Source organism: Rhynchophorus ferrugineus, unplaced genomic scaffold (assembly GCF_030347505.1).
Source record: "Rhynchophorus ferrugineus isolate W39M unplaced genomic scaffold, kcgeb_rfMv2 rfM2, whole genome shotgun sequence".
NCBI classification, from domain to species: Eukaryota; Metazoa; Arthropoda; class Insecta; order Coleoptera; family Curculionidae; genus Rhynchophorus; species Rhynchophorus ferrugineus.
Window position 1 is genome coordinate 65200742 of NW_027472581.1, and position 17816 is coordinate 65218557.

The 17816-nt window shown below is 30.6% G+C and overlaps 4 protein-coding genes and 1 pseudogene across 12 annotated transcripts in view; 2 read left to right on the forward strand and 3 right to left on the reverse strand.

Moving 5' to 3' along the window:
* Positions 1 to 4178, reverse strand: part of Chi (LIM domain-binding protein 2 Chi) — a 125278-nt gene extending 121100 nt beyond the window's left edge. For all 7 annotated transcript variants that reach the window (XM_076396080.1, XM_076396079.1, XM_076396076.1 and 4 more), the window contains exons 1-3: positions 3429 to 4178; positions 2467 to 2805; positions 1352 to 1655 (exon numbers count right to left, since the gene is read on the reverse strand). In XM_076396080.1, the coding sequence (XP_076252195.1) occupies positions 1352 to 1655; positions 2467 to 2805; positions 3429 to 3465 (680 nt within the window). In that variant the 5' untranslated portion in view covers positions 3466 to 4178. The remainder of the gene's footprint in view (positions 1 to 1351; positions 1656 to 2466; positions 2806 to 3428) is intronic.
* Positions 4179 to 5906: 1728 nt separating this feature from the next.
* Positions 5907 to 7574, reverse strand: LOC143191218 (putative ATPase N2B). The gene has a single exon (XM_076396089.1). The coding sequence runs from the start codon at positions 7393 to 7395 to the stop codon at positions 6049 to 6051; it is 1347 nt and encodes a 448-aa protein (XP_076252204.1). The 5' UTR covers positions 7396 to 7574; the 3' UTR covers positions 5907 to 6048.
* An 11-nt stretch (positions 7575 to 7585) lies between these two features.
* On the forward strand, positions 7586 to 10745 carry LOC143191219 (ribosomal RNA-processing protein 8). The gene is made up of 4 exons (XM_076396091.1): positions 7586 to 7765; positions 9248 to 10023; positions 10076 to 10312; positions 10397 to 10745. The coding sequence occupies exons 1-4, from the start codon at positions 7691 to 7693 to the stop codon at positions 10605 to 10607; spliced, it is 1299 nt and encodes a 432-aa protein (XP_076252206.1). The 5' UTR covers positions 7586 to 7690; the 3' UTR covers positions 10608 to 10745.
* LOC143191220 (mitochondrial import inner membrane translocase subunit TIM50-C pseudogene) lies at positions 7836 to 9197 on the forward strand (annotated as a pseudogene).
* Positions 10621 to 17469, reverse strand: mus301 (mutagen-sensitive 301). Of its 3 annotated transcripts, XM_076396087.1 has the most exons (18): positions 17363 to 17467; positions 17207 to 17314; positions 16406 to 17137; positions 16179 to 16354; positions 15781 to 16054; positions 15526 to 15731; positions 15326 to 15471; positions 15124 to 15248; positions 14950 to 15062; positions 14262 to 14476; positions 13342 to 13588; positions 13159 to 13279; positions 12944 to 13101; positions 12792 to 12887; positions 12643 to 12741; positions 12386 to 12574; positions 12199 to 12333; positions 10621 to 10888 (listed from the first exon to the last, which is right to left on the reverse strand). In XM_076396087.1, the coding sequence occupies exons 2-18, from the start codon at positions 17289 to 17291 to the stop codon at positions 10784 to 10786; spliced, it is 3222 nt and encodes a 1073-aa protein (XP_076252202.1). In that variant the 5' UTR covers positions 17292 to 17314; positions 17363 to 17467; the 3' UTR covers positions 10621 to 10783. The 3 variants fall into 3 exon arrangements, with proteins under 3 accessions (XP_076252202.1, XP_076252201.1, XP_076252203.1); XM_076396086.1 differs by having other exon boundaries at positions 16406 to 17314; positions 17363 to 17469; XM_076396088.1 differs by lacking the exons at positions 10621 to 10888; positions 12199 to 12333; positions 12386 to 12574; positions 12643 to 12741 and having other exon boundaries at positions 12792 to 12899; positions 16406 to 17314; positions 17363 to 17469.
* Positions 17470 to 17816: the final 347 nt, after the last annotated feature.

Below are 17816 nucleotides of genomic sequence, written 5' to 3' on the forward strand. Positions count from 1 at the left end.
TGTTAAGATATTCTTTTTGTATTTAATAATATTTAATAGTTTATTTAATGCTAAAAAATAATTTTGATCTAACATCAGAAAACTAAAACCAGTTTATCATCAACAAAAGTGTTGTGTACTATAATCGATGCTCTGTACTACGTTTCTACTTACGTAATACGCGATATCCCCCTAGAACCCATAAAGAATATAATTTAAAAATGTTAAGTGGCAATCAATTAAATATAAGTAACAGCAGCGAAGTACGAGGACTAAAAGATTTTTCTACTTTCTAATCTGATTAGAATAAGATATTTTACCCAGGGAACCACTTACGGAAGTGATATTCTACATATCACGTATATAATAATCACATTAGACAAAAAGCAGAACAGATTCAAAATCTATGAACTATATTGATTGGTCGGAAGATGCTCTCAACTTGATCTAAGATCAAAGAGATTGTTTTATCAGTCAATTATAAAGCGTATTTAGGCTTAGGAGATGTAAATATGGAGTTACAGTAAAACATCGAACCGACTAGTAATGCAACGCTGCCAAAAGAAAGTTCCTCAATTAATTACAAATACTCGCTACATAACCAACGAAGAATTTCACGATGAACTCGAGGTCCAAGTGATCCGAGATTTCCAAATCACAACGTGGAAGCTCTATAGCTGCTGAAAAGCACGCAGGAAATCAGAAGGTTGAAGGGAACCAAACACACGAACTTGCATAACTATAATAATTGTAATATAACTGTTAATTAGCTTTAGATTAGTAGTCTTAGTAGTAGTATAATATAAATTTTAATTTGGGAAATACGTGCTGATGTATTTATCCCACACTTGTCTTGCTTGCTTGTGTATTGATGCTAGTACAACAGAACAATAGTATTAAATAAATTCGTAAATTATTATATCCAATGTAAGATGTAACAAAAAATTTATATAAGAAATACTTATTGTCCATCGAGTAGACTGTTGAACCAGAAAGGGTAACAAAAAATTAATCTATTAAAATATATTAACAGTCTCTAAATAGATTAAAAAAATATTATTGGCAATTTGTAATCATGGAATTATGAAGTGTTATATATTATTAATAATACTTTTGGTAAGTGTATACATGTATAATGAACTATAATAATACTAATTATTTGTCAGAGAATGGTTCATTAACGTGAAGAAAAGCCGGCAACTGCGCGCGCATCGCTCCACGTGGTCGGAACGAGATTATCGTGGGGATGCGAGGTTGCCGCTCTGCATTACCGTACATAATGGTCAAACCGGTAATTTTATAGAAATTCTGGTTTTTCCTTTTTTTCTCTTTATTCTACGTATTAATAAAATCGAACGAAACTGAAACTCACCCTTGTTCCACTGGCATGGGACCGCCCATTCCTCGACCCATCAAACCGTGGCCCGGTTCCATCGGGCCCGATATGGGATGTCCTGGTCCCGGACCGAAAGGTGACCCGGGCGGCATCCCGAAACCCCCGGGCCCGGGACCGAAATTGTGGAAATGAGGATTACTACCGGGACCCACGAACGGGGGACCCGACGAACCTGGCCTTCCGAAAGGCGGTGGTCCACCCGCTGAAGGTGAACCGAATGGGCCACCAGGTCCTGGACCGTTGTAAGGAGGCCCTCCGCTATTCGGAGGTGGTGGGAATCCTAAAACAATAAAATATACGTCGATAAGAAACTTTATTAATCAATACCATGCCGATAATTACACTTAAAATTTCGGAATAAATTAAAATGCATATTTTAATTGATGATGACATTTTAATTTATATATAATTCTCCAGGAAAACTTCACTAACTCGATCTTAGATTCTGAATTTTAACAAAGGTCTACAGGTATTATAATACAATAATATAATTACTTTGAAACTTGAATTTCTAACTTTAGTTCCTCAAAATAATATCAAAAACGAATTATGCTCGATCAATTGTTATGATATGCTGATCAAGTGTCAGCTTAAAAGAAAGGTAAGTTGAAAAGGTAGTTTGAGTTTTTCTGGCATTGATCTTATTAAACAATATGTACATCGATTTCAAATCAAAAAATAGTTAACATTATTAACTATGGGATAAATTTCAGAATTTTTAAAAAGACATAAGGCAATATATCTATAGGCATGCTATTCTGAATAACAATTATACCAATTATGATTAACAGTATCAAATGTTAACCTAATAAGAAATGGCAATCGAGTAAATAAGTGTTTATGTTTATACATATATAAATAATTTCTAAATCAGACCATTATTTTTATCTAATAAAATATTAATCTATTTTCAACCATTGTATAGTTTTTGATTTATTTTAACTTCTCAAAATTAAGTTATATAGAAAATAATAAATAACAAATTATTATATAACAGAAAATCGATTTCTTTAAATATTCTCATCATACTGTCATTTTGAAATAACTTTGACTCCAGTTCGCTGTAAACTATTAGTGCATTCAATACTAACCTCCAGCATTTTGTGGAGGTCCAGGTGGACCCGGTGTCGAACTACCGGAAGGTGCTGGAGAAGCCGTATACTGAGGCGTCGAAGCACCAGGGGGTGGTCCGCCCCCTCCCTGGTAAGGGGGCGCACTGGCAGCAGCGGGGGACCCAGCACCAGCCGGTGGGCCAGCCTGAAACGGAGGCTGGGGCCCTTGGAAGCCGGCCGGTGGGCCAGAACCGAAGGCCCCCGCACCCCCCGCAAAGCCCTGAGGCTCCGGCCCGGGAGGCGGACCCTTCCAGGGAGCGGCGGGGTCCTCCAGGGTGACTGGCAGCGTGCTGGGGGCTGTTACACGACGGCTAGGGCCTAGAATAAATTTATAATTTTATAATTAAATCTGATGGATGTAATATCAAAAAAATTGATATATCAAATATATGTTCAAGTACTCTAGGATTTTATTTAAATTAAATCCATTGCCACATAAACCTCCAAATCATAAACAAACATAAATGTGTTATTAAGAAAAAACAATGTTTAAAAGCGCAAATTTTTCAATATATTAATGTTTCTAATATACTATTATCTTATAGTTTCTCTATCCAGTTTCTAAATAATTTGAAAACCTTCAACAATTTCAATTATTAATACTATTAATAAATTTAATACTAACAAATCAAATTTTAACTAAACATACTTTGTATAAATTTTGTGTTTATGAACATGTAATAATTTAAAACTTCCTTAAAAAAAAAACAAGTTTTTGAATGTGAAACTTTGCAGTATTTATCTTAAACTGAATTCCACATAAAATGAAAACTGTGAAAGAACTTTAAACAAAAACAAAAAATGCATATACATTCAAAAATTAAGATCCTTTTCAACTAACAATAAAATAATAATATAAAGTCTTTAAAACCAGAGTTGTTATCCTAATTAGGAAAATTTGGAGGTTATGTTAAAACATAAAATGAAACATAAACAATTACATCTCGCTTTCCTCGAAGTACCACGGCCTTGTCTCATAATTAAAAAAAAATCACTGGATGTAAACTTTCCTTCACATTTTAACAACAATTTAATTGAAAATAACCACAAAACTATAACGAACAGCACACAAAACCGAAGATTTGCGAAACGAATGTTCTTCCGAATAAACTCGTGTTAGAAAAATCGCCGTCAGATAATGAATGAAAACCGTATTTTCATTGGAAACTTTTAATTTTATGCACGTCCCTAAAGAACACTTGAAGAAAAACACTGTACTAGTCAAACCTTAGCGCATGTTTACGCGATCTGCCGCCATTGTCAATTCAATGCTTTGGCCCCGATGCCGAGACAGAGAACTGTTTTGCCGGTATGTTTTAAAATATCAGGTAAAAATATTGAAATAAATCTTTTGTGCTCAGAGGAATATTTTATTGGGGTATTGTAATATTTATTAGGAGGGGTTATTAAAAGTTTCTATTGTCTCTTGAACCTAGAGAAAGTTGAGAATTGCTAAAATAAAGTAAGGTTATGGCGGCTGTTGTTTGGTTATGTAAATTTGTTTTGATTTATCTTTTTTGGGGCCGTGGCTGGGATTTTTGCATTAGATTTGATGGAAAATGTAGAAGCCCACCTTGGTCGGCTTGGCCGCTGGCCTTTTCAAGTAGGGGAGCAATGGCAGTAGCGTCAATCAACTAGTTTTCTTCTTAGGTCTTCGACAGAAATGCCCTTGCGAGAAGCTATCTGTGAGCGCTGCCATTTTTACTGCGTCGGTGTTGCCGAGGCGTGAACATCCGACGGCGCCGTGTTTGAGCGACACATTCCACCGGTTTCAAAAATTTCAAACACCAAAACACAGAAACAGCACCACGCCGCAAACTTCCGCGAAAGCCGGTAAACGAGACGAAAAACCGATCCGGATCGCGAACTAGGCCACTAGATTTGACGGGTGTTGATTTTTTTCGCACTCCCGACTTTTGTTTTTTTTTCGAAGTCTTCCATCGCGAACTCGACGCCGGCAGTTGACAGTGTCACCCCTAAAAATCAATAAAGTTAACCAACCCCTTAGCCTTTCCCCACCCTCTGCTCATTCAACAACATCACGACTATCATTACACCGGTCGGCACCGTTTTTTCAACACTTTGCCGCTAAACCGAACTAACTTTGCCCGGCTCCGGCCTTGTTTGACTCACGCTCGGACGTCACACTTCGAAGCCAACTTTGCCACGTCTGTCTCTCGAAAGTAAGTAGAGCAGCCATCAAAACCATCGGTCTCCGATGCTAACTTTTATCAGATTCGTGGACACGGTACAGCGCTTTGAAACTGGCGTGACTTTCCGTCCTTCCAGGTTCATTCGCATAAAAAGCTACACAAGCAGAAAAGTGTGGCCGCTTCGGCACATGGCCGACGCTTACAAACAATAGAGGGGATGATAACCGGCATCGCTACCGTAAAAACAAAAGGAGTTTTAATTATTTCTTCATTAATTTCTTTTTAATTATCCAAGTTAATCAATCCAATTAACTTCCGTTTTATAATTTAAATTTTTTATATCATTAAGTTTAGCTTTCAAACCTTTATTATTATAAACAAAAACTTACACTTAAATATTATATATACAACACAATTTGAATTTTTCAACAAAAATATTGGTTGAATCAAATTGCTTCTAAAAAAACAATTAAACACTTAAAAATTCAAACAATATATTAATTATTAAGGTTTTGTTACTTAATGGTAGTTTTAAACATCATAACTATTTCGTAAAAAGTCAATATCCCGCGTTTACAGCTATTTAAATGGTTGCATAAGCCCACTATTTTAAATTAACTGAATTTAATATATTAGTTACTTTTATCACTTACTTTATTTATTACTAGATAATTTTATATATAGCTTTGTTCTATATAATAAATTATAAGGAATTTTAATTAGGCGTTATTTGCTAAAACCAGATTAAGATTCACGATTTAGTTCAACAAACGAGATCATTTGATATATGTATTTTTAAATATAGTTCTAATAATTATAATGCTAATATACCAAATTTAATAGTATTATTAACAAGTCAAATCGCTTTGGCTGCTTTACCGCCTTATGATAATTTAATTAGTTGCCTCCTATAGGGCAAAACAATTATTTTCACTTAAAATATTAAAAACGTTTATTGAATACTTTTTTTGGTATAAAAAGTTATCCATAAAACTTTACAATGTTTAACAAATTGTCATTTAAGACATCTTAATATTTGTTTCCTCCTACAAAATTGAAATATATAATGTAAAGACAAGTAATTGTATGTGACAGTTAATTATTTGAAAGCTAAAATAGTTTTGGTATTGTGAAAATGTTATTAAAATATATTTTTTAAACTGGGTAAACTGTAATTATCAAACATGCCACTAGAGAAAAAGTAAAAAATATTTTCCACAATATTTGAAACAATTATCAATTCGCTCTTTAAATAAAAGAGTGAAAAACATATAAAACATATATTAATAAATTAAGTACATAATAAAGCAGTCTATAACAAATATTGCTTACATGGTATATAATAAAAAAATACAAACATTATGTACATTAAAATGAAACTCCTCATTCATTTCTAAAATTATTGCAATTATTTGGGTTTTAATTTTCCTTTTGTGCTCCAATAATCTTCACTTTGCATTTGTGTTAACCTTGAAATGGTTCTGTCAAAGGCAAAAATTTCTTCATCTCCAGTAAATATATTAGCACTTAGATCTTTATCACCAATTTTTAAATCATCCATTAGCATCCTATGTTCATCACTAATGCCATCTTCAGTTGTTTTTTTTACATAAAATATTTCTTTTATTGCTGTGTCTGCTGATATGATAACTTTAGTTTTCTGATCATATAAAGCATCAATGAGAGTAATAAATCTTCTAGCAGATGACCTCATTTTAACTAAATCAATATGTGGTACATTTCTAATAATAATTGTGTGAAAAAATTGAGTTAAATGAAGGTAATCATTTGCTCCTAGGGGTCTGTCACATAATTCCTCAAAAGAACTTTCCAAAATTCCACCACATACTTTTCCAAATGTTACATTTCTTCCTAGAATTGTAAAAGTTTTGCTTCTAATGATGTCATTTTCCTTAGAGCATAAATATTTAAAAATTGGTTCAATTGGATCTAATTTATAATCTGATTTAATAAAATAATTGGTCTTTCCACCAGTAACCTTTTGCCTATAATCAATACCTGAATCTAAATTTCCTACTTCACAGTTACTTTTTAATATATCTATAAAAGGAATAAAATTAGATCTCTGTAAGCCATTCTTGTATAGGTCTTCTGGTGGCCTATTACTAGTTGCAACCATAACAATTCCTCTGTCAAATAATTCAGTGAATAATCTTTTTAATATCATTGCGTCTGCAATATCAGTTACCTGAAATTCATCAAAACAAATTAGCCAAGAGTTATCTATAATTGATTTGGCCACTGGTGGAATGGGATCAAAAGGTTTAGTTTTTCTATCAGAAAAATCCTGTATCACTTCTTGCTTAAGGTCATGCATTTTTTTATGAACATCGATCATAAATTCATTAAAATGTACTCTTTGTTTACATTGAATATCACAACAATTAAAAAATATGTCCATTAACATTGTTTTACCACCACCAACAGCACCACAAATATAAAGACCTTTTGGTGTTGGTTTTTTATTGCTGGAGATAAGTCTGCTTAAAAAGCCTCTTTCTAAAGGTTTATACTCCTGAATATTTTCATAAATTCGTTGTAGCTGTTCTGCAATTTTTAACTGAATTGGATCTGTTTCTAATTCCTTGCTTGCAATTTTCTTCTTGAGTACTGTAATAGGTCCTTCACGTAACACTTCATGTCTTGTTTTTAGTGAATAATTTAATTTATTAAAAAATATTGTATTCTGGCTTCTTAACAATTTAGTAATTATTCGTTCCATATTAGTAAACATTCATAATACTAGGATTTCAAATATTAATTTTTGTATTATTCATGACTACTATTTTTTTAAATTATGTAATTAATTTCTAAACTAACATTTTTAAATTATGCTGTAGGTAACCTACTATCGCTAATCATTATCACGTGAATATGTATTTCAAAAATAAAAACACGGGAGTTAGTGACAAGCATAAGCCTTATATCAGAAAAGAAGAAAAATTCGTATTTAACCTGAATGTTTAAAAACCAATTCAATTTTTTAGAATTTCTACGATAAAGTATTCTCTGTGATTTCTACGAATGCCATGGCTGTTTTTAAAGCACCCACTGACTGGGAAAGTAACGATACCGCCGAAGAATTGTGCAATTTTTTTAAACTGGTAATTCTTTAAATAATTTTTACTTTAATTATAATATGGCTATAATTGAAAATATAAACAACATATTTATTTGTGACTAAAAACAAAAGAATAATTACACAAATTTTAAAATATAAAGTTGGACTTCGATGTTGTCAACTCATGTCAAAACATTTCATTAAATTTCATGTTTGTGTAACATCAAAACTTAAAACTTAGAAAAATGTCATGGAGTAAAATAAAGCATGTGCCAAAGCTTTTATGTGCATATAAGAAATTTGAATATCTTCTAAAGCAGAACTACAGAAAAAATCCAGTCATAATAAATACTTTTGTGAGATATTTATCAAGTAATAATCTTGGAACACCTTCGGTTATTGCAAATATCGAAAAGAAATTTCAAGATAATTCTTTCAATGTAAACAGTGAAGTCAGAAATGAAGAAAAGGCTAACGCTTTAAAGCATATGAAGTATTCCCTGTTGCTTTTGGGTCTATCATTTACTATTATTGGAAGTTACATGGTATTTACATTTGGAGTACCTGAAATTGATGAAGATGGCCAATTAATATTAGATGAATTTTCTTCAAAGCCGTTATGGCAGCAGTACATTTTTAGAACCATAAAGCAAATTGAAAAATTTACTCTATTAATACAAGAGCCATCTAGAGACAAGCTTTTACCAGATCCCTTAAGTTATCCATACTATCAACCTCCATATACTCTAGTTCTGGAATTTACTGATGTTTTAGCTCATCCTGAATGGACATACCAAACAGGATGGAGATTTAAAAAAAGACCAGGTGTTGATTATCTTTTGGAAAATCTTGCTGGATTATATGAAATTGTGGTTTTCACAGCAGAGCCTGGTATAACTATTTTTCCTGTAATTGAAGCATTAGATCAAAAAAATCTTATTTCTTACAAACTTGTTCGTGACTCGACTCATTTTATTGATGGTCATCATGTCAAAAACTTAGATAAGTTAAATAGAGACTTGAGTAAAGTTATTGTAATAGATTGGAACTGTGATTCAGTAAAATTTCACCCTAATAACCATTTTACTGTGGATAGATGGAAAGGTTCTGATGAAGATAATGTTCTCATTGAGCTAACAGCATTTTTGAAAACTATTGCTCAAACAAATATTGAAGATGTGCGTGAGGTTTTAATATTTTATAAACAGTTTGAGAATCCTCTTGTTACATTCAAGCAAAAGCAATTGGAATTCTTTGAAAAACAACAGCAAAATTTAGAAAAACCTATTGTGAATCCAAAAGATTCTGTTCGTAAATTATGGAATATGTTATTATAATTGATGTTATGGTCTAAGGATTATTAAATGTTTTAGAACAAATAATTGTGTTTCAGTTTAAATAAAGAAAAATAATTAATTCTGAAAAGCATTATTTTGTTACATAAATTCAGCACTTATTACTAACTAAACAGTGAATATATTATAAATTAGCATTTAATAAACAATACTTTTTTTTATGTTTATAGGACATTAAACAAAAATTCAGAAAGAAAAAGAAGGACCATAATAAATTTAAACATGAACAAAAGTCAGACAGTAAACTCCATTTAAATGAGAACAGTAAAGTGATTAAGAAAGTAAAGAAAAAATTAAATGCGTTGAAGAAAAGAAAAGACGAGGAATATAAGCAAAATTTGATTAAAGAAACACCTGAAAAATTAAAGAACTCATTAAAGATTAGGAACAACTTAACTAAAAAGAAACAGTTAAAATTAGAATCTCCGAGGAATATAGAGAAAGAAGTTAGTAAATCAGAAAACATACCTAAAAGGAATAAATCAAAGGACAAGATAAAACAAAGTAAAAATATTGTTGATTCTAATCTTCAACCTAATAACTATAACAGCCAGAAGAAAAAAAAGAGAGTAACACAAGGAGAACCAAAAACAAAATCTATCACTGACAACGAATTAGGTATTATAGAAATTCGTGATTTTAGAAAACAAAAGAAAAAATTAGAGAAATTAAAAATGTTAGTAAAACAAAAAAGTAACATCTCAACACATGAAGAAATTAAAGAAAAACCTGCATTAACATTAAGGCAAAAAATGTTAAATAAGTTGAAAGCCGCTAGATTTCGATTTTTAAATGAACAGATTTATACTACTACTAGCCGAGAAGCAGAAAGGATTTTTAAGACAGATCCAGAGTCATTCAAAGCATATCATGAAGGCTATAAACAACAAGTGAAACAGTGGCCATTAAATCCATTGGATGTAATAGTAAAATCAGTTAAAAAAATGTAGGTTTATTAATACTTAAATCAGAATTTTTAAAGAATATTAAATATTTAGGCCCGACACTCATATAGTGGCTGATTTTGGATGTGGTGAAGCTCGATTAGCAAAGGAAGTAAATCAAACTGTGCACTCTTTTGATTTCGTTTCAGTTAATGATTCAGTAACAGCCTGTGATATGGCCCATGTGCCTCTAAGTGACTTTTCTGTTGATATTGCAGTTTTTTGTCTTTCACTTATGGGCACTAATTTACGAGATTATCTATTGGAGGCTAATCGTGTACTGAAAAATGGGTAACTAGACTTTCATTATTGGGCTTGTATACTTAAACTAACAAAGCATGATCTAAAATTACTTACATTTGAAATGTTTTTTAGAGGTATTCTTAAAATAGCCGAGGTTGAGAGCCGTTTTGAGGATGTCAACACATTCATAAAAGGTTGTGAACAATATGGGTTCCAAAAGCTTTGGATGGATCTATCGCACAATTTGTTTTATTTTATCGACTTCAAAAAAGTATCAAATGTTAAGGGTAAAAAGAAATTGCCCCAAGTTGCATTGTTACCTTGTTTATATAAAAAGAGGTAAATAAAACTGTAACTTTAAAAAATATTGTTTTATTATAGAAAAATATTTATGGTAGTTTATATAAAGTTGACATAGTGTTTTAACGAAAGTTGAAACACTATAAACTTAAATAACAAAAAGACCTTTAAACTAAACCAGATTCAATATATATGATTAATAACAATAATAAACTATAATTATTTGACTGAAGGAATGTCTAATAGTTTCTTAGGATCGTCAATTCCATCTAGGACGTCTTCTGCTTCTTCGCGCAGATTTTCAACCTTCTCCAGTAGTAACATCTGTAGAAAAAAAACTTGTAAATATTACTTGCTTAATCCGTTCATTATGCTATGGCTCGGTCCAATATTAATTACTAGGACCGTAAATAAAAATAACATAAACTGTCTAGTTTTCAATTTTCTCGGACATAGATATACGAAAGCTGAATTTTTATATGGAAATAAACATTGTTGAGTAGTTCATTTTTTCAAATTATATATATATATATATATATATATATATATATATATATATATACATATATATATATATATATATATATATATATATATATATATATATATATATATATATATATATATATGTATATATAGTCTAGATACTATTCTAACTTATTCTAGATATATTTTAATCAGTTCGTATGGTAGTTTGCGTTTGAGCCTACGCACTTCACTGTCATCGCGCACATTTAACTGTTTGGCGAGTGCATTGGGATGCACTAACAGTCTCTCAGAGTACTTTGCACTAACACTTCAAATCACACTTATTATGGAGGTTATGGTTGGAAACGTAATATAGGGCATCGACGATGACTCGCAAGACTTTATTCTGGAACCTCTCAAGGAGAGCGATGTTAGATTTACTAGTTACAATTCAATACCATAGGTCCAAATGGGCCTAAGTATTGACTTTTACAGCAAAACTTTGTTATCTAAGGATAATTTAGATTTACGTCCTATCAGCCCAAAACATTTGGTTTAGTTTATGTCCATATTTTTTTCCATGTTAAACGTCGATCAAAATGCATTTCCCGTTATTTAACATTGTCTGCTTGTGGGAAAATTTTATTTCAGTCTCCTTTTTACTAGCCTGAACTGGCTCACCACAGTCATTAGCATTAAGCCTACTAACTGATAATTAACCAGCTTAAATACTATCCCAGAAGATATCCAGTCTGGTTACTAGGATGGTTGATACTTATAGGATTTTTCACTACTTCACTAGGAATCAAACCCGCGATTATTACAGCATTAGGAGAACCGTCCTGCCCCCTTAGCTATAGTTGTGTGTTACAAAAGTTGTTTTAGTTTTAATTTGATATTTGCCTAATGTTTCATTTTTTTAAATTTTAAAATGACATATTTAATTACATATTTAAAAAATAAACTGCTGAATGAAAGACAAGTTCATGTGTGTATGTGTTCAGGGTAAAAATGATAGGTTTAAAACCAAAATATCCTACCAAGAACTGTTCAGTGGTGATAAATACATGAAAAGGAATACAGCGAATTAATCTATTTGGTATTAAATTATAAATTGTTGAAAAAAAGAAAATTATCAAAAAATATTGAGGTATTTTGTTATTTACCTTCGATGCTGCGATTAATTGACTTGCAATTCTCCTTGGCATAAATTCTATACTTTCAACTAATTCATTTACACTGGCTTTGGCTATACTTTGCAAATTTTTATAGCCAGCATTGAATAACTGCTTTGCTCTACTCTGAAATGTTAAATTTCCAGTAAATGATGCTCTCTTTGCATTTTTTGATTACCTGCTTCACTGATGGTAAGTCCATGAGTGGTAACAATTCACGTACACAACAATGTGACAATCTTTGGCTCATTCCTTTCAGTAAATAGGAAAAAGACCAGAACTCTTCCAGCTGATCGCAAAAATTTACCACATTCGACGCAAAAGTTGCCGAAATAGTCATTAAATTTTGTACTATACCTCTGTTAATCTAAAAAACAATTATTAATACCATATTTATTTATAATGTATCCTTTTTGATATTCATAATAGTATTACTTGAAACTTTTCGGATACTTTAAATACAGGTACTTCTTTCCATAAATCATAGAGCATCAGAGTAACATAGAATCGATTTTGCACGTCTTCAGGTACTTGCTTAAAAAAATTTTTGGAATGATAATGTGATTGCAAAATTATTATCTTACTTTGGATGCTTGCCCTGTCGCCATCTTTATTATAGTACCATCATCAAATCCCAATACTCGAGCTGTTTGTAATTCCTTTTCATCTAAATGGGTAAGCTAAAAGTTGCTCTTTTATGCAGATATATAAATTATTTTGTTTTCAGTTTATTTACCACATCATAGTAAACTTGAATATTAGGCCTAATTTGGCTAGATGTTTCATAGGGTGTCACTAAATATAATAGATGTAAACAATTTAGTAAAACTAAACTTTTTTGAGCATCATATAGATCGTTGTAAAGTTGATGCGCCCGACACAGTTCCAAACCACCTACAAATAAATAAAATAATTTGAAATTGTTATTACAATACAAATAGATACAAAAACCTTTAATTGCAGCACATCCTAAATTACTAACAACCAATTTAGTGTTATTTGTTAAAACCACTGTCTTCTTTGGTTTCTTGTTCACCATATTTGAAGTTCCCACCGGGGGACTTTCTTCAATCTGAAATTAAGTAAGATTAAGTAGAATTAAGTAGATTAAACCTAATTAATAAGTCTACTAACATTCTGTATTGTAGATGTATCCATTTTAACCGAAATATTACATATCGCAGTACTTTCCTTTCCTTTGGCACAACTTTCCTCTAGAGCGCCCAGTTTGAATAAATTTTTAATAACAGTATCAGTTAATTTTTTTATATCTATATTTAATTTGTTTTCCTGCACAGCCATCAAAGTTGATTTAGACACATTTTGTAATTGCAATCTAGTATTCGCTATTCCCAGACTAATACAACTTAAAAGTAAATGCCTACAAATACATACTTTCATGAATTATGTTATAAATTATATAGACATATTGATATAGGTCGATGCTGACAACTTGTTATGGCAATATAGTAAATTACACGAGTGGGCAGTACAATCAAATGATGAAATTTCAAATTACGTATTCATTACAATCTCAATTTTTATTGAAAAATAATTCTTAGTGAGAAGGTGCATTTTTACATGAATAATGTTAGTAGGTATAAACTCGGTATATAAAACGATGTCAGTACACATGATGTTCACCAGGTGACAATATGTCCACAAAAAGTTACTATTTGTTGCCCATCGTGAGATGGCTGTATGATGACCATCACGCCACAGAACAGTCACAACCGACGGTGTCATATGCCACACAGTGCCAGTTACACAAAGCCATTAGGTCATCTGCCGCAGAGGTAGCGTAAATTGATTAATATCATGGAGAAATTTATGTTGATAAGCTTCAATCGATCGATGCTTTTATATGGCAGATTCATTGTCTCAGATCCGTATTGTAAGAAGCTTGGTGGAATATTTGAATGATGCGACAATTAATATAAAATGGCAGACATTGACTTTCGAAATTAAAAGATATATTTTGTTTATACCTTGTTTCAGTCCATTTCAACATCGACGTATATTATACGATATGAATATTTAAGAAGTTAAATTACCTTAATCCTTTGCCATCAAGATCATGTAAAGTTGATATAGCTTGATTCATGGGGCTCATCAATAACGCCTTCACTTTTGGCAAATCTGCGGATTGGGTAACAATTATACTTTCACCATTTTCCCCATAACCAGCCCGACCGGCTCTACCAGCCATCTGTTTGTATTTAGAAAGACTAATAAAATCTTTTCCCACATATGGTGACCTAAGTATTACCTATGAAATTAAAATTAATCTTCACAATCTTCTTAAATATAAGTTGTCTCAAAAGAAAGTTTATATTTGTCTAGTTTACTTAATACTATCTAAAGTATCCCTCTTATTTGAAAACGGGTTAAAAATGGACAGTTTGCAGGTGCTTTAAATGTGTATTGATATCATTGTATAAATAACTCAAGCTACCCCTCACCAAAATTAATTGGGGCAAAAATTAAAACCCTAGGTTGCTAATCAGTGTCAAGATCTAATAAACCAGCCAATTGAGCGCTCTTCAACACTACAATTAGACAGATATTATTTCAAAAAACATTAATTCCTTAATTGTGTACTTTAATAATTCATTGAACACTTTTTCAATATACATCTTATGTATATTACTTATTATAATGAATTCACTAATTATAAACTTTTTTTTCAAGCACCTTGTGCTAAACATTTCAATATAAGATAATAAAATGAAAATTCCTTACTCTTCTTGCAGGTAAATTTACTCCTGCTGCTAATGTAGATGTACAACAGATAATTGATATGGTACCAGCTCTGAAAGCATCTTCTAAAAGTCTTCTTTCATCATTTGTTAAACCTAAAATAGAAAATGTATATATAATGTTTACTATTACAGCTTATTGACATTTAATATGTACCAGAATGATGATAAGCCAAACCAAACGGTACAGATACCCGTAAAATATCGCAAAGTTCTCCAGCTTCATTTTTTAATGCATTTAAAAGTTCGTCTTTTTCAACTTTTTTATGATTTCGTAAATTTCTGCAAAAGTACAATTTCATTAATATTTGATATATAGACGCAAATAAATATATATTCTTATATTAATTGAAACCTACGGTTTTGCCATTTTTGATAACAGGTTAACAACATTTTCACAGTTCTTTTTAGTGGGGCAAAAAATCAAACAAGAGTCCTTGGGCACAACCTCTAAAGCTAATCCTGCTATCATATCAGGATCTAACTTACTCACAGCTTCTGAATACTAAAAACATTAAAATAATTTATCAAAAATTCATTTATACGGTATTTTAAAAACCTTGTAGTCCATTTTTTTAATATCAGTTAATAAATCATCTTCACTTTTACATTTCCAATCAATTTTGGCAATTTCATTACCGCATTTTACATACTCTATAAGATCTACTGGACGGAAATCTTTTGTGTACACTTCTGCATTTAAAAACAGACATATTTCTTGAATATTCCCTATAGTCGCGCTCATCCCAATAATTTGAATATTTGCTACAACTTGAACTCAAAAATGATGTTTAAACAAAAATAATGTACATACCTTTTAAAAACATTAATTTAGTCAATAAAGTTTCCAAAACACCTCCTCTACCTTCTTCACCAATTAAATGTAGCTCATCTATGACAACCAAACCTATTTCCTGAAGTCTTCCTGTTTCTATCAAACTATTAATTAAACCTAAAGCTTTTTCCATAGTAGCTATGTAAACAGAATGCTTCCTTCGTCTTTTTCTTGGTGGATATATACCCTTACTTGAAGCATATTCTTCAACCAAAAAATCTAATGCTACACCAAATGGAGAGAATTCCCAAACCTAAATAACATATTATATTTCAATATCTTACTTCGTTTAGATTCACATATTATAACTAAATGATTTTTTTCTAATTATATTTATTTTACTGTTAGTTGAAATTACTATGTATACATTATCTAACCTTTTCTTGTACTATAGCTACATATGGTAAAATAAAAATTGCATTCTTCTGATAACATAGCACTTCTCGCAACATTAATATTTCAGCCACTAAAGTTTTTCCTCCACTGGTTGGTAATGAATAAATTAAATTTTTCCTGTTACTAATAGCTAACTTTAAACATTCATCCTGCCATTCTAAAACATTACATAGTTTAAAATATAGTATTGTTTATTAAAATGTATTACCATATAATTTATCAATCCCTTTATATTCCTTAATTAATTCCCTTATTTTATCAGGTAAATCATAAAAGTTACCCAATTTTTTAAATTTACAATCTAATTCAGAATATGATATATTTAGTGAACAGTCCAAAACCTTCTGTGGTTGAACATTTTTTGTTGCATTGTTAAGCAGTGCCTGTTTAATAACACTTCCAAAACTACAATTAGCAATATTGAAGAAACTCTCATCTTTCCAATCAATATTAGCCAAACTTTCGTTAACTTTTTCATGTATTTTTTCTTCGTATGCTTGTGGATTTAAATCTGACTTTTCAGGTGATTGTAAAATATCATCGGCAAAAAATACATCTAAAATTCTATCTGGTATAGTTTGTTCATGGTATTCTGTACCAAAAGTAGATATAGACTGCTCTATTTGCTCAAATATATTAACAACTTCTTGCTTATATCTATTAGTAATATTGGTATCACGAAATAATAAAGACCTGTCGTTAATTTGCTTGCTACATATAGTAGAGTTATTTGCTGTACTTATAGACTGTTCATTTTTAATTTCATTAGATTCTTTTGTATTATATATAACACTATCTATTTGTTTTATTGCTTGGGTGTTAAATGTCTGAGAAAATTCATCTTGAAAAGCAGCTACACTAATTAAATTATTTGACTGAGTCTTTCCAATTTTATTAAGGTTATCTTCATTGGATTTGTTACTATTAGTTTTGTAAATCTCTGTAATATTCAAATCATCAAAAGTATTTTCAAATATATCAGCATTAAACGTATTAACTGTGGTTTTACCAGATAAACTATTTGTAACTTTAAGTTTTTTACCGCCTAAACATGGGCTATAGGTTTCGTAACATCTTTTGTTTGTAGATTTCATTTTTTCTTATTTAACAGATTAATCTAAAATAAACTATATCAATATATTGTTTAATTTATCACATTATTTACCTCTTTATAAAAAATAAAGCTTTTCTTATATTATTTTTGCTATGTTTAAATTGACTTTTTATTGACTTCAAATGATTTTCAAAATAAAACATTATTTAATAACCTGTTAGTGTATATGCAACTGAAAATTATTTATAATGTTGACATTATTACCATATTATTAAGCCATATCATAAAACAATTATTTCTAATATATATTTATATACTATATATTTTTTATATCACATTTAAATATGTAAAGTTTTTCTGATGTTATTTTTGTTATGTTTACATTGTTTCCAGCTAATTTTTCAAAATAAAGCATCTTTTAATACAGTAACTGCTAGTGCCTATGCAACTCAAAATTAAATAAATGTTTACAATATATCAAACTTCACTTTTTTTTTATGCTTCACATTAGTATCATTAATATTATAAAGTTTTGCCATGACATGTTTATCTGTATATAATATAT

Bases quoted from the DNA above. Each gene is read 5' to 3' on its own strand.
- LOC143191219 (XM_076396091.1), top strand. From the start codon at position 7,691: ATGGCTGTTTTTAAAGCACCCACTGACTGGGAAAGTAACGATACCGCC. The intron at 10,024-10,075 runs GTAGGTTTATTA...TTAAATATTTAG, and splicing joins GTAAAATCAGTTAAAAAAAT to GCCCGACACTCATATAGTGG. The intron at 10,313-10,396 runs GTAACTAGACTT...AATGTTTTTTAG, and splicing joins AATCGTGTACTGAAAAATGG to AGGTATTCTTAAAATAGCCG.
- mus301 (XM_076396086.1), bottom strand. From the start codon at position 17,291: ATGAAATCTACAAACAAAAGATGTTACGAAACCTATAGCCCATGTTTA. The intron at 16,355-16,405 runs GTAATACATTTT...GTAATGTTTTAG, and splicing joins AGGGATTGATAAATTATATG to AATGGCAGGATGAATGTTTA. The intron at 12,888-12,943 runs GTAAATAAACTG...AGCAACTTTTAG, and splicing joins TTCAAGTTTACTATGATGTG to CTTACCCATTTAGATGAAAA.
- LOC143191218 (XM_076396089.1), bottom strand. From the start codon at position 7,395: ATGTTTACTAATATGGAACGAATAATTACTAAATTGTTAAGAAGCCAG.